The sequence below is a fragment of the Scardinius erythrophthalmus genome (genome assembly GCF_964197995.2).
Source record: "Scardinius erythrophthalmus genome assembly, chromosome: 13".
NCBI classification, from domain to species: Eukaryota; Metazoa; Chordata; class Actinopteri; order Cypriniformes; family Leuciscidae; genus Scardinius; species Scardinius erythrophthalmus.
This window is the reverse complement of record NC_138233.1, coordinates 11,708,921-11,722,946: the sequence shown is the minus strand read 5'-3', so window position 1 is coordinate 11,722,946 and position 14,026 is coordinate 11,708,921. Positions and strand designations below refer to the sequence as shown.

Here is a 14,026-nt window from a genome sequence, read left to right as displayed (position 1 = left end):
ACACCGGGAAAGTGTGAAGTGTTCCAAAACAGAGTGATTTTTTTTTTGGGAAGATTGTGTCGAAAGAAGGATTTACCATGGATCCTGCCGAACTAGCACCAGTACAGGCATTGAATGATAGAAGACCTTCGACAGTTGGGGAACTGAGGAAAGTCTTGGGGTTCATCTCGTATTATCGAACATCTATTCTTAACTTCTCAAGAATTGCCAAGCCCCTGTACTGCCTCTTGTCGGTTGAGGATGGACCTGAAAAGGGGAACAAACTGAAAAACAAGGGGAAGTCACAAGGGAAAAACAAGACCTTGGGCCAGTTGTCCTCCAGTCATCCAATTACTTGGACACCATAACACCAAGACGTTTGTGGAACATGTTGCCAGGAAATATAAAGATGATCAGAAGTTTAGGAGGTTTTAAGCAGGCACTGAAAAAATGGCTCAGATGCCAATCTTAGTATGACAATTTTTTACCGTTTTGTCTTGATGGTTCTATTTAATATATATATATGGATGTGATGATTGATGCTTGATTTGCTGCCATTTGCTCTGTCCCCCAAGCTGGTTGTAATTGGCTTTGGCTCAAGAACTCTAACAGCCCCTGAGAGAAATTATCACCTTCATTCCGGGCAGCTAGAGTTCCTCGCTCTGAAATGGGCGATATGTGAAAGGTTTCGGGAGTATTTATATTATGCGCCAGCATTAGTTGTCTATACAGACAATAATCCCTTAACATACGTGATGACAACAGCCAAGTTGAATGTTACAACACACCACTGGGTGGATGAATTAGCAGAGTTTGAGTTTACAATTAAGTACCATCCAGGGAAAAGCAATGGAGATGCTGACGGCCTCTCCAGAATGCCACTTGATATGGAAAAGTTCATGTATGCCTGTTCATAGGAAGTACAGCCCAAGGTGATATCCAGCATCACACAGGAGCTAAGTCTGCAAACCCAAGGTCAAGATCCTTGGATGTGTCCACTAAGTATTGCTACCCTGGTTGCTGAAGGAATTCAGGAGCACTCAGCATCCCCCGTCAGTGAGTTATCCAAAGAGCAACTGAGGGAAGCCCAGGAAGAAGATTTGGTGCTGGGAAAGGTTCGAGAGTATGTGACAAAGGGCCAGTGGCCAAATCTGAAGGGCCAGCCGGTGCACAAAGACTTCAGGATCATGGCCAGGGAGAAGAACAAGTTGTGTGTACACTACATTACAAAAGTGTGCAGCCTAAAAAGGAATAGGCCAGACAAATCAACCAGAGCTCCCCTGAACAGTGTGGTAACAACATACCCTTTTGAGATGGTATCTATCGACTTCTTACACCTGTAGAGTTGTAAAGGGGGGTACGAGTATATTCTAGTGGTAATGGACCACTTTATGCGGTTCACCCAAGCATATGCGTGTACTAACAAAGCTGCCAAAACCGTGGCTGAGAAGGTCTTTGGGGACTAAGTTCTGAAGATCAGTTTCCCTACTAAGCTGCACCATGACCAGGGTAAAGAATTTGAGAACAAATTGTTTGCACAACTGGAAGGATACTGTGGGATACAGGGTTCATGCACTACCCCATATCATCCTCAAGGGAACGGCCAGGTTGAGCGCTTTAATAGAACGCTACTAGCCATGTTGAGAAACTTGACAGATAAGGCTAAGAGTGACTGGAAAAGCTCCCTGGCAAAAGTAGTCCATGCGTACAACTGTACACGCAACGAGGCGACTGGCTTTGCACCGTATTAGTTGCTGTTTGGCAGGAATCCAAGGCTTCCTATTGACATCATATTTGGCCTGCCACCGGGTGACCAAGACCCTTCCCCCAGCGAGTATGCAAAGAAATGGAGGCTCCGTATGGATGATGCTTACAGAATCGCATCCCAAGCAGCACAAGATGAGAGAAAGAGAGCAAAAGGCTACTATGACAGGAAAGTGTATGGAGGGGAATTAGAAACAGGACAGAGAGTGTTGGTGAAAAATTCCACAGAAATGGGTGGAAAGTTAAGGTCTTATTGGGAGGATCAAGTAGTATTCACAGTAGTTAAGGGATAAGTTACTGTGGGTAGTGAATTTTTACTTAAACAGCAGTTATGCAAATGTAGTATTCACAGGGTGATAGTACAAAGAGTGGGTCTGAATAATGTTAGAGATAAAAGGAATTCCAACCTTTAAGTCCGGACACAGTTCCCACATAAGTGGCGGAGAAAAGGTAGCATATATGTGCACGCAATCTACTACCGATTCGTGGCGTCAAATGGAGATATAAGCCATTGGTTACTCTGGAGCAAGACAGTAAAGGTGTCCAGATAAAAGACTGACTCCAATCTAGAACTGTAGTAGTGTATCTGTTGAAGACATGGGGACTCATCAGGTGGTGCAAAATGTTGGGTCGACATTCAGATTTGTGGGGGAGAGAGTAGGATGGTGAAGAATGTAGTGTATAATATGAGACCACCTGTTAGTGTTATTCCTTGAGTGTGTTACACTAGCGGGCTAATGGTTTTTAAGAGAAGTAAAAGTTTAAGGTAAGAATTTGTTTATCCATTTATAACTTCTGTTATAACATGATATTCCTAATATAATTGAAAAGATATAGATAAAAGATTTTCAGACCAAAGAGAACAAAATATACAAGTTTTCTGAAGTTATGTGATAGCTTTGGATGAACAAAAATTTAAAGTCACATTGTGAAATTTTATTTATTCACTGAAAATGTGTCCCATACTGCAGCTTGTAAATTTCAATTGTGGTTGTGTTCGGATTAAAAAATAAATAAAAATGGCACCTCGTGTGCCAGTTTTGACGTCATCAATACAAAAACACCACTGGCTCTCTGTTGCAATAAACATGATGTGCCAGTTTCAAATATGAGGGGTGGAGAAAATTGAGAGCAGCAAAAAATTACAGCATTCCCAACTGACATGGGAATAAATTACAGATTTTTTTTTTACATCATCTATTCCTGCAAATAATACATTAAAAAAAATACTTAATGTAATTATTTATATGAAATAAAAAACCTTTTCAAATAATGACATCCATGTTGACAAAATATTGTTTTTATTTGTCTTTATTATGCAAGTATGGTCCATACACATTCAGCAGCAATTCAACACACTGGAGAGGAGATACTTCCGAGAGAGGATACAGCATCCTACATGATTGCATTTGAACTGGTAATCACATACACTCACAATTACAAACTAAGGCCACTTCTCTGAACAGAAGACTGTAAGTTTCACATACAACAGCGGCACATCTTTTGTTGTCAACAAGGAAGTCACAAACGTACACTTATCTATATTTTCATATACAGCACATGTAACCGACTCGACATAAACATGTTGAGTTATTACTATGTTCATTCCGAGATATTGTACTGTGCATTTCCAATGAGACTGGATAAACGGAAATGCCACATCTCTCATTTCCATCGTTTCGTTTGACCTCTCTTCTCTGCTGCACAGTATTTTGGTAAACATTTCTCTCCTCCACTCTTTATCTCTTTGTATTTCTCTTTTTCTCTGTTCCCCCTTTACTGGGCCGCAGAGGCCTCGGTTTTACCCCCAGTCGTCACCAACTGTATGAGGCTGCCTGAGGCTGGCCGGCCTGACCCAGTGGCCCAGCTGTAGAAGGTTCTGGAACAGAGAGAGAAAGAGAGACAGGTGTAAAATGATGGTGGTGAAGGATGGATAGTGAGTGAGAGAGAGAGCGAGATAATGAGAACACAGATGGGAGGAGGGAGACAGAGAGAGGAAATTAAGAACCGAATGGCAAGCCTTGTCTACGCTAAAACATTTGGGAGAAACTGTTGACAATTTAACTCATTGTAGCAACTGAAGTAAGACTACATATTAATTGCCTCTAACACAAAGACCATTTATACTCCATCTCTCGTGTGCTTCTCTAATACAGCCGGGTTTTCTGCGGCTCCTCTGGGATTATGGAGTTGCATCAAATCCTCATCCTAATCTGTGCTGACTGGCAGGAGAGATTTGGCTACACAACTGAGCCAGATATTCGAAAAAAGTGCTAAGGGGCCGTTCACACAGAACACTTTTTTCCATTCCACTGCATGTTTTTCCTATGTTTTTTTTCTCCTTTTTCTTCTATGCATTAGATGGATGTGTTTGACAGTTGCGGTCACATCATTTGTAGCATCTTGCATATGACACAGCATTCTAAAAACGCGTTACTCAAGTTATAAGTTCAACTTTTAATTTTAAAAAACTCTCTAGACCAGTTTTTTTTTATTTATTTTTTATTTCCACTGCCCTGCATCTCACATTTATTAACCACACAAATGTGTTCTGTGTGAATGGCCCCTATATCTCAAAACAGGTAGATCATTTCTCAATCGTTTTCGTGAAATCTTTTGAGAGGCATTTCAATTCCATTGAATATAAATACATGAATTTCTCTAAAAGGTCTGTGCTTGGGTTGATGCTTGACATTATTCACTTAAATTCTGTTGTAATTCAATATTCAAACAGGATGTGTTTGCTTCTAAGAGGCTTTTACAATTGCCTGTGGGTTTTTTGGTTAATATTACTGAATCAAATCAAATGTAACATGTGAGGAAGGTTTTTAAGAATTGATTTAAAACATTTCTATCTTATGGGAGCGAGATTTTGTGTTGAAATCAAATCTGGGATAACAATAATTCTAGGTGGATTACATGAGACCTTCATGAAATAATTCATAACAATGGATTGTGGATTAATAAAGTGTATTTTCACAATATTCAGATTCCTGAATAACATGAAGCAGACATCAGGTGTCTTTTGAAAGAACATTACTGCCCTCTTCTGGTGAGAAATAGACGCTTTTTAGTTTATCCCATTGTTGGAGACTGTCCTTGCTGCTGTAGAGCCATGATGTACTGCATTAAATCCAATATGTAGTGGATGCTTCCTTTTTATTTCCCAAACCTGTTTGGCGCAAACAACTGATTCTAAAATTGTCATTACTCCTGTCTATCACAGAGCTGATTGCCTACACTGTAAAAAATTTGCTGTAGTTTTGCAGCTGTTTGCCAGTAACTTACTGTAGATTTAAATTTATGTTATTTACTGGCAACAGTTTGTTCAAAGTTAAATGAACATTAAACATTAACAAGTCTTTGTCTTTAAAGAATAAAATTATAAAATAAGAATCTAATGCAAAGCATTCTGGGAACCAGAAATCTTCATCAACCTTTTTCTATTTCTTTCCTTCAGATTTTGGTTCCCAGAATGCTTTGCATGAGGATGTTATTTTAGTTTTATTCTGTAAAGATAAAGACTTGTTAATGTTTAATGTTCATTTAATTTTGAACAAATTGTTGCCAGTAAATAACATCAATTTAAATCTACAGTAAGTTACTGGCAAGTAGCTGCCAGTAATACTGTAATTTCTACAGATTTTTCTAACAGTGTATAATAGATACTAACCCCTAAACCTACCCTGCACCCTAACCTTAAACTGTCCACGTATTGGATTCAATGCAGTACGTCATTGCACTACAGGCTGCAGCAAGGACATATTGTATATCTGAGGCTTTTTTTATTTTCCAAACAGGTCTAATCTGCGATTTATCACATTATCAGCAAACGTATGAAATCCGGTGCTCAGTGGACATGGGAAAAGTGCACTCACTCTGCGATGTATTCCAGCGATGTCCAGCTCCCAAAATCTGCATCAGGCATGAATTTTCTGTTCATTGGTGTATCCAAGGTAACCCTGGAGGATGATGTCATAATGTTGTTATCTTGGTGGAAGATGAGACTGTGGAACAGAGCTTGCAGCGATAGCTTAAACTAGCCTGGCCTTTTGATAACACTCACACCTCATACAGTTAATGCAAACAGACAACAGTCAAATGTGTACCACGCAGATCTCTGAGAGTGCAGCAGAGATAACAGCAGACGTTCACACACACAGAAACAGAGCATTCATTGATATTATCTATGAACATGAATTAATGAATACTTAAATACAGGCCTTGAATATACTGTTTCACTGTGGAAGTTAAGTGAAATGAGTTTCACATTGACTAATGAGATCACTATTGCACCAATACATTACTGTTCAAAGGTTTGTGGTCAGCAAGTAAAAAAAAAGAGAAAGAAATTCATACTTTTATTCATCAATATTTAAAAATATATATATTTATAAAGATTTCTATTTCAAATAAATGCTGTTATTTTCTATTCATCAATGAATCCTAAAATAATGTATCATGGCTTCCACAAAAAAATGAAGCAGTGCAACTGTTTTCAGCATTGATAATAATGAGAAATATATGATTTCTGAAGAATCATGCACTTAAGACTAGAGTAATGTAAAAAAAAAGAAAAAATTAAAATAGAATCGAATTTAAATTGAAATAATATTATAATAATAATATCACTGTTTTTATAGTAGTTTAGTCAAATAAATGCAGCCTTAGTGAGCATAAGAGACTTTAAAAATCGTACAGACTGCAAACTTTTGTAAAATTTGAGTTAAAAGTAGCCTAAAACACTATTTTAAGCAATGCTCAATATTTTATATTTCTACTAAAACAGACAGATCAGTGTATATAGAGAGATATGATGATTGACAGATGCTCTTACGGAAGAATAGCCACAGCTCCAGCTCCAGCTGGAAGACCGCTGTTCTCGCCAGCCAGACTTTTGCACAACTGATGGACAGCAGCCTTGGCCATGCCGTACCCAATCATTCCTGCATCCAGAGAGAAATGCAAAGAAGTGAATGGAGAACAGAGCCCTCTTCACATGCTTTGTGCTACAGCTCTCGCTCCATACAGCAGACTATGAGACACAATGCATGCGCACTCAGCACTTGAGAGCATGCCAACTACACAATTTGCCTAACTTTGTCTCACAGGCAACAGCTGTTGCTTTGAGGTTAGGTCAATAATAATTTGGTTGGATGCCTCAAGCAGAGAATAAAATGGATTTTGCAATATAAAGCAAGCAAATTGAATTTGATTCCTCCTACACAGTCAGACTATTTTCTTCTCACCAATGAAGCATATGTGCATTAATACCAGTGTATTTTAGGGTTCACATCATGAGGAATTAAATTTGATTTCCCAATGTATTTTAACTCAAAACGTCAGTTCAAAAACACCATCTATTGGAAAAAACAGCTAATTTGAAAATTTCAAAACCACAAAATGTTAAAATATGACTACCCATATATCACAGTGAGGTAATAATAATAATAATAATAATAATAGGAAGAGATATATGAGACAGGGCACCAACACAGAAGTCTTAAAGGCACATTAAAAAAGAGTTCAGTTTAATTGTAAGGTGTCAATGAGAGGGTGAAAATAGCATTTATGAATTATTTTCCCATTGTCTGTTCTAGTGCCTTTTTTTTCTTCTTATCTTCCGGAGGGAGGGTGGTGGAAAGAAAAATAGGAATATTGTTTTCAACACATTTTTCAGTAAATACTTTTGTAGCACAAAAAAATGTATTACATCATGGATAGATGGATGGATTATAGATTATTAATGAGAATACTCTGGTTGTTTTCAAAGTAGAGAGCTTGTCTTACCAGCTCCTCCTCTCTAGATGTTTGTTGGCTTGGCATCTGGATTCAATAACCAGCATTCTTGATGTAATAAGGGGGTTAAATCCTACTTTTTTCCAAGAATCAAAAAATGTTTCACCCTCAAACCCAAAATGCATAATAGCTGTTCCAGTAATAAAAAAAAAACCTTTAAACCCACAGAGCCAATAAGAAAGAGGGGTGGAGAAGCTCCATATATATACTTTCTTTTCAATATTATAGAAAAAAAGAAAAAGAAAATGAGAGAGAGAGAATTCAGTGTTTTGTGAAAGTTTCAGTCACACTGCATGACCCTTCATGACTGAATGAACATTACGGGTCACAATTTAATCACATGTTCTGTCTCTCGGCTTTGGCTTAAATTCTCTTTGGTATGTCTGATATCCAGACTGAACTTTGGCTTTGAGGTCAGTCAAACCCAGCACACAGGACTTTGCAGCTATTTAGGCTTTTGAACAGATTTTATGCATTATAAAGCATTTAAAGTCAATGATTAAAAACATTTTTTATAGAATATAACAAAAACAAAATGATAAGATCACCTAAAATTCATTTAAAATGCAACATTACATGTTCTGAGGGTTTGGGGTTGGAGATATGTTTTTTAGTTCCCATGTTATATTTAATTTTCCATTTAAATTGAATATTACTATTAGGATGTGGTTTCATTCCATTCTTAAGTAATTGAACGTTTTGTTTTTGCATAAATCATTTAATGTGTAATTACAAAGAATTTTATTTAGCAAAATTGCAAATACAAGTATTTAAACACAAAAAAACATTACTTAGTTACTCTTTAGCTACTTAACCAATACTACAGCTGGCATTAGTATCTATCATAACAACTGTCTCACTTTTCAAAACAGCAATCAGAGAACCAGTGTTTCAGCTTGTGGCGTGACTAGCACATGACACTGATCTTGCACGCTTGTAAGAGCTGACAGCCCCATCAGAAATGTTCACCAGACCTTGCTCCTGTCTCTTTGAACAAGGTACATCAAAACGCTCTAACTAGAGGTGCCCTTCATGTTATATCAAAGCAGTGTTCATCGCTGCAGGGCATTTCCTGTCGAAATCAGTTCTGTGTGCTTAAGGAATTCAAACTCCTAAACACAGTCCACATGTGTTCCCATCTCCAAAAAACCTGCTGACTCATTTACCCTCCCAGGCCTCTCAGCCAATCAGAGCAGTCTGCTGATGTTGGAGGTTTTGAATAGGCTGGAGGCGACCTCTGTTGTGTGCTTTATTGAGTTTTGTCACTAAAGGAATGAACCTAACGTTTCACATCTGGGGCACTGAAACGATTTGGGATGTGAGGCAATATGTAAAACTAACCAAGTACAATGGATGTGACAGCCACTCAAAACTATATACACTTCCAAAGGCAGTGAAAAATCCTTGGTGTTATAAATGAATGCTATTACTGACTTCACCCACCTAAGGGAAAACCTCATGAAGACTGAAGCGTTTTCCTACATAAACAATATTATTTAGCCACTTTGGGGTATAAATGTACCTTTACACAATAAACATCCAATTTTGAAGTATCCTCAGGTAAACCTGTGCTGAAAACACATTTATAAGATGGATTACACATCTCAGGAGTGTAAGGATGGATGTTACTACTGTACCTGGAGTGCCATCCAGTGATGCCTTTGCTCCAGAGAGAGTCAGCAGGCCTCCTGGTTTCAGATGGAGAGATGCAAGATGACTGGAAATGGTTGAGGTCCAGACACTCTGTTTCCACATCATATCAGTGTTCTTGTACAAGTCTAAAATGAGTAAGAGAGAGAGAGAGAGAAAAAGTTGATACTACTCCAGCAAAATCAATTAAATCATGAACTGATTGAAATGTACTATTAAAAAACAAAACAAATTATGAGGAGTTAAAAGTAACTTAAAGGAGAACTCCGGTCAATTTTAACATTGAGCTCATTTTATTGTACATTTGGAGTGCTGTCAATACAGAGAACAACGACAAAAATCGGTGTTGCCTACACCGATTTATTCTATTTTTAAAATTTGCACCCTGTTGACTTCAATGGGAGAAGTACTAAACCTGCTTTTAGGCTCTTAACATCCTTGATGTGTCATTACAAGTGCACAGAAAATGTGAGTGATTCCTTCTGAGTATCTACACCCTCTTTGGAACACGACTGTCAGTCATTCATAAAATTTTAAAAATGCCCCTTCTGTTTCATGCTCATTTATTCATTTTTAGCTAATTTGATAATGTTTTCAGCAACCAATAAGAGTGCAGCACTCTCAGCTATGTTTAACACATTTCTTCCATGTTTAACTGAATTCCACAGAAAATGTAATAAATAACTGTGAATACATTAATAAATTTAATGAAATAAAAAGAAGTACTATAAATAAATAAAGCACGCAAAAGCTGTCTGGGATGAAAAATAAGATGCCCTCACCTTTTGAGCTGCAATTTCCTCCAGCCCATCCTCCAGCCACACAAAGAATGGCATCAACCTTGTGTTCCCCCAGCACTGTGGCTACATCAGACGTCACCTGCATCAAAGACCATACTCTACTAGGTTCTGGCTCAATAGTAAGTGCTTACAATTTAGTGGAAACAACAGTGCAAACTTAATGAAGAACTCTGACATAATATATAAGGCTTTTTCACACTACACTACTGTACAAGGCCCATTTTAACCCTGCACGATACACACTCGCAATATTTAAACGGTCATGAAACTTCATAACAATTTTTTTTTTTTAGATAAGAAGAGATATATATAGACTATATATATATATATATATATATATATATATATATATTCCTATATATAAAGACTGCACATCACTGAAAAGCACTCATAAATTTGATTAAAGTCAGCATGATATGGAAGTTGCGCTAGTTTTTCCTTCCCTATTGTGATGCAATTGCAAATGAAAAAGCATCTCAAACAAGAAAAAATGTACGGCGGGAGTTGATTTTGTCCATCAAGAATTGATTGGATCATTGTGCTATTGTTATTGCATCAGAGAAGAGAAGAGATGTCATGTCAGTGAAAGATGGAGGGGAAGTTATTTTGATTAAAGATTACGAGGACACACGAATAAAAAACAAAATTATGACGTGCACAGAAAATCATTTAGAATTAATAATGCAATATTTCATAAAAAATTAAGAATTGTCAGTTTTGATTTCAGGTTATGATTCAGAGCTGATAGAATGTTACAGGGAGTTTTTCAAAAACAGACAATCTATCATAATCTGTCTCAGTAAATACTAAATTAAATATTCCTGTGCTTTGCACAGTCCCAGAAACTTTCATGTTATGTCCAAGGAAAACAATGCAGAACATCGGAGGTGAACCCATTATCTGGAGTGATGAGGTTGAAGCTTTATAATGGCCCAGGGTTAACAATTTCAAGAATGAAAGTGCAATAGTGTTACAAGACCACAAAATGAGGGACACAATGCTGTGCCATAAGGAGGACAGCTCCAACGGTGTGCCATTTAACTGACACTATTATTAACAGCAAGTCAATGGCAGACACAATAAGGCCGATAATGAGAAAAGATTGCTTGTCCAGAACACTGGGGATGTCATGGCAAGGCAGGAAATTACTTTGGCAGTGTAAATCGAAAGTAGATGACAGCATGACAGGCCATTTAATAAGCCCTATGTGCTGACAGACACAAGCACATGTGACGTCAAGACATTGGCTCCACCCACCTGAGCGGCTTGATCGGTGAATGACTCGCAGAGCTTCACCAGGACGTTTGCGTTCGCTTCTTCATTCGCTACTATGTCAATACTGGCAACCCACTTTAATATAAAAGAAACACGTTAACAATGCATGCTATTAAAATGAGTAGTCTATGCAAGTATAATAATGCAAAAGCAAAATCCCTATTACAGTCGCATCAACAGGTGTCAGTTTGAGAACACGCACCAACTCACAGTGACTCGGCTCCTATATAGAATCAAAATAAAGAATCGTTTCCACTCACCCAGCCTTTCGACCTAAAATAATTCACACACGCCGAGCCGAGAGCTCCTTTTCCTCCGTAAACAAGGACACGGTTCGCTGCAGCCATGGCTTTTCTTCGCTGTGTTAGACGCTTCAGCAAAGATGATGAGTATCCTCTCAGCGCAGAGAGAGAGAGAGAGAGAGAGAGAGAGAGAGAGAGAGAGAGAGGGAGAGGGTGGGATACACACGCGCTTGTGTAGCGGTTAATGATTGGTTCAAACCGGTGTTCCGCCCTAAACTCCACAGTAAATGCAAGCCATCTTTAAAAGAGATGAGGCTTAAACTCGGTAAAGTAAAGAAAATAAAGACTGTTTGTTGATTAATATCAACTCACATGAGAAAATCAGTATGACTTAGTAAGGCCTAATTTAATATGTCAGGGTGGATATTTTTTTTTAAAGCAGATTTCTAGATAGGCTACATCTTCGATTTTCACTATTATTACACTATATAACAACAACAACAACAACACAAATCTTTTGTGACAACACACGCTTTTCAGCTAAACTGTAGTTACAACAATTATGAAACACAAATTAATTTCCAAAAATATAAAAAGGTAACATAAAGATATTAAATAAATGTTTTGTAATTAATACATTTTATAAAATGTATATCACAAGCCTGACATTTACGAAAAATAAATCTTTTAGGCCTAATCTATTATTATTATTATTATTATTTTTAAATCACTGCTAGAGAAAACAAGCAAAAACATCCCAGTGTGACAAGTACCGGACTCCTAAAAGCTTTATGTTAATTAAAATCTTTTAACATAACAGTTTAGGCTACATAATAGTTTTATTGTTTTAAATACGACCGTATTTGAATCACGGCAATATACAAACTGAACCAACACTATTGCTAATAACAAGCATGTAGACACAATAAAGTACAAAGTCCTCCCATCTCTTTTGCCAAGTCATGGTGATAACTTTTGCAAGCCTTGTTGCGGGGCTGCAAGCAGATCCAATGCATGTACCTCATTGGTAATTGTGGAATGGATGGGCGTGTCAAAGTACCCGAAGAACAAAGAAAAAGATATAGCATATAGGCCAAAGATGATGAAGAAAAACCTGTTGATAATGTTAGAAAGCCAGTGAGTGATATGTTGTATAGCTTAATTGTGCAAGGTTACTTTGTAAATTTTTACCACAAGAGAGCAGCATACTCCTGTGAAGAACCAGAGATGATGTGAAAGCACTTCCCATGTTCTCTTGGAAAGAGCAGGGGCGTTGCAAGTGGGGGAAAGGGGACTGACAACAGGGGGTCCAGAGCCATGGGGCTAGAGGACCTATACGATTTCTACCGAGATGTTGCATATTATGTAGAGCAGTATGTTATCTAATAAGCATATAATATAAGCACTATACATTATGCATTGTAGCTGTAAGTCTAATTATGCTTTACAGATGGACAGATGTTCTATACATCTTCAAAAGAGAACCTCAGCAGTATATTGTAATGGATGGCTTTTGGTTTCATACTCAAACACTGGGGTCTCAACAGGCTGTGGAGCAGAGTTATTAACCCCAAAGGGAAGTTTCATTGTTTGAATCTATACTCTCTATACATTCAATATTCACCAAAGAGTTTCTTCAGGCTCTGCAGGTCCCCTGAGTGAGTGATGAATACATTAGCTGAATACATTGTGTTTTTGAGAATGACAACAACAACAACAACAACAACAACAACAGTGCTGGAAACACTGAAAATCACTGCTACCACCACAATGGTTCTTGCTAAACATGCTTTGAAATTTTAGTAAAAAATACACATATTTTTGTGCACTTTTTTAGTGATGTCTGCAATACATTAAAGGTAAATGTCAGGGTTATGTTCAAGTCTGTTTAGTTTCATTGTGTTTTGGTGTGCGTCTCAATCAGCTCCATATTCAGTAGTCAGGGCACTGCAAGGATTCATCAATTTTAAGGGGTGTCTTCCAGTGCACTGAAACATTTGCTCCCTAAAAAGTCTCACAATGCACCGTGAAAACCAGGAAGCATCAATGCTATGTTACCTTGATAGAAGTTCTGAAGTGCAAATAGAGTCATCAGTGTCCCAATATGTAGTGAGCCAGGGTCCTTACCAGTGCCTGAATTCGTGAACACGATACTGATTCATGACCTTGTGGGAGCTAATTGACACGTTGAACCTGTTCTTAGTTCTGTTGATTACTCTGTGTATTTAAACCCATTGTTTCTTCTGTTCATGTTTTCATGTCGTTTATTTGGGAGTTTTTTGTGTCAACATGAGTTTTATTCCTGTATTATCCTGTGTGTTTTCCAAGTAAAGACTTTGTTATAGAATTTCCTGTGTCATGTGCAATTATTACAGCCACCCAAATCAATATAGTAAATGAGAGAAAGATGAGTTTTAATTAAAGGTGCTGTAGGCCTATGTAACTTTTTTACTCTACTAAAGCATAAAAATACCATAATATCTTTGCAGATATTTAGGAAAAATGCTAAGTTCACAT

At 37.6% G+C, this 14,026-nt stretch overlaps 1 protein-coding gene across 1 annotated transcript; it reads right to left on the bottom strand.

Annotated features, from left to right (window-relative positions):
• Positions 1–3,028: 3,028 nt before the first annotated feature.
• Positions 3,029–11,776, bottom strand: qdpra (quinoid dihydropteridine reductase a). Its single transcript, XM_081381946.1, has 7 exons — positions 11,528–11,776; positions 11,250–11,342; positions 9,975–10,071; positions 9,180–9,320; positions 6,581–6,689; positions 5,622–5,705; positions 3,029–3,622 (listed from the first exon to the last, which is right to left on the bottom strand). The coding sequence occupies exons 1-7, from the start codon at positions 11,612–11,614 to the stop codon at positions 3,520–3,522; spliced, it is 714 nt and encodes a 237-aa protein (XP_081238072.1). The 5' UTR covers positions 11,615–11,776; the 3' UTR covers positions 3,029–3,519.
• Positions 11,777–14,026: the final 2,250 nt, after the last annotated feature.

Bases quoted from the DNA above. Each gene is read 5' to 3' on its own strand.
- qdpra (XM_081381946.1), bottom strand. From the start codon at position 11,614: ATGGCTGCAGCGAACCGTGTCCTTGTTTACGGAGGAAAAGGAGCTCTC. The intron at 9,321-9,974 runs GTGAGGGCATCT...TACTCATTTTAG, and splicing joins AGGAAATTGCAGCTCAAAAG to ACTTGTACAAGAACACTGAT. The intron at 5,706-6,580 runs GTAAGAGCATCT...ATCATCCTCCAG, and splicing joins GGAGCTGTGGCTATTCTTCC to GGTTACCTTGGATACACCAA.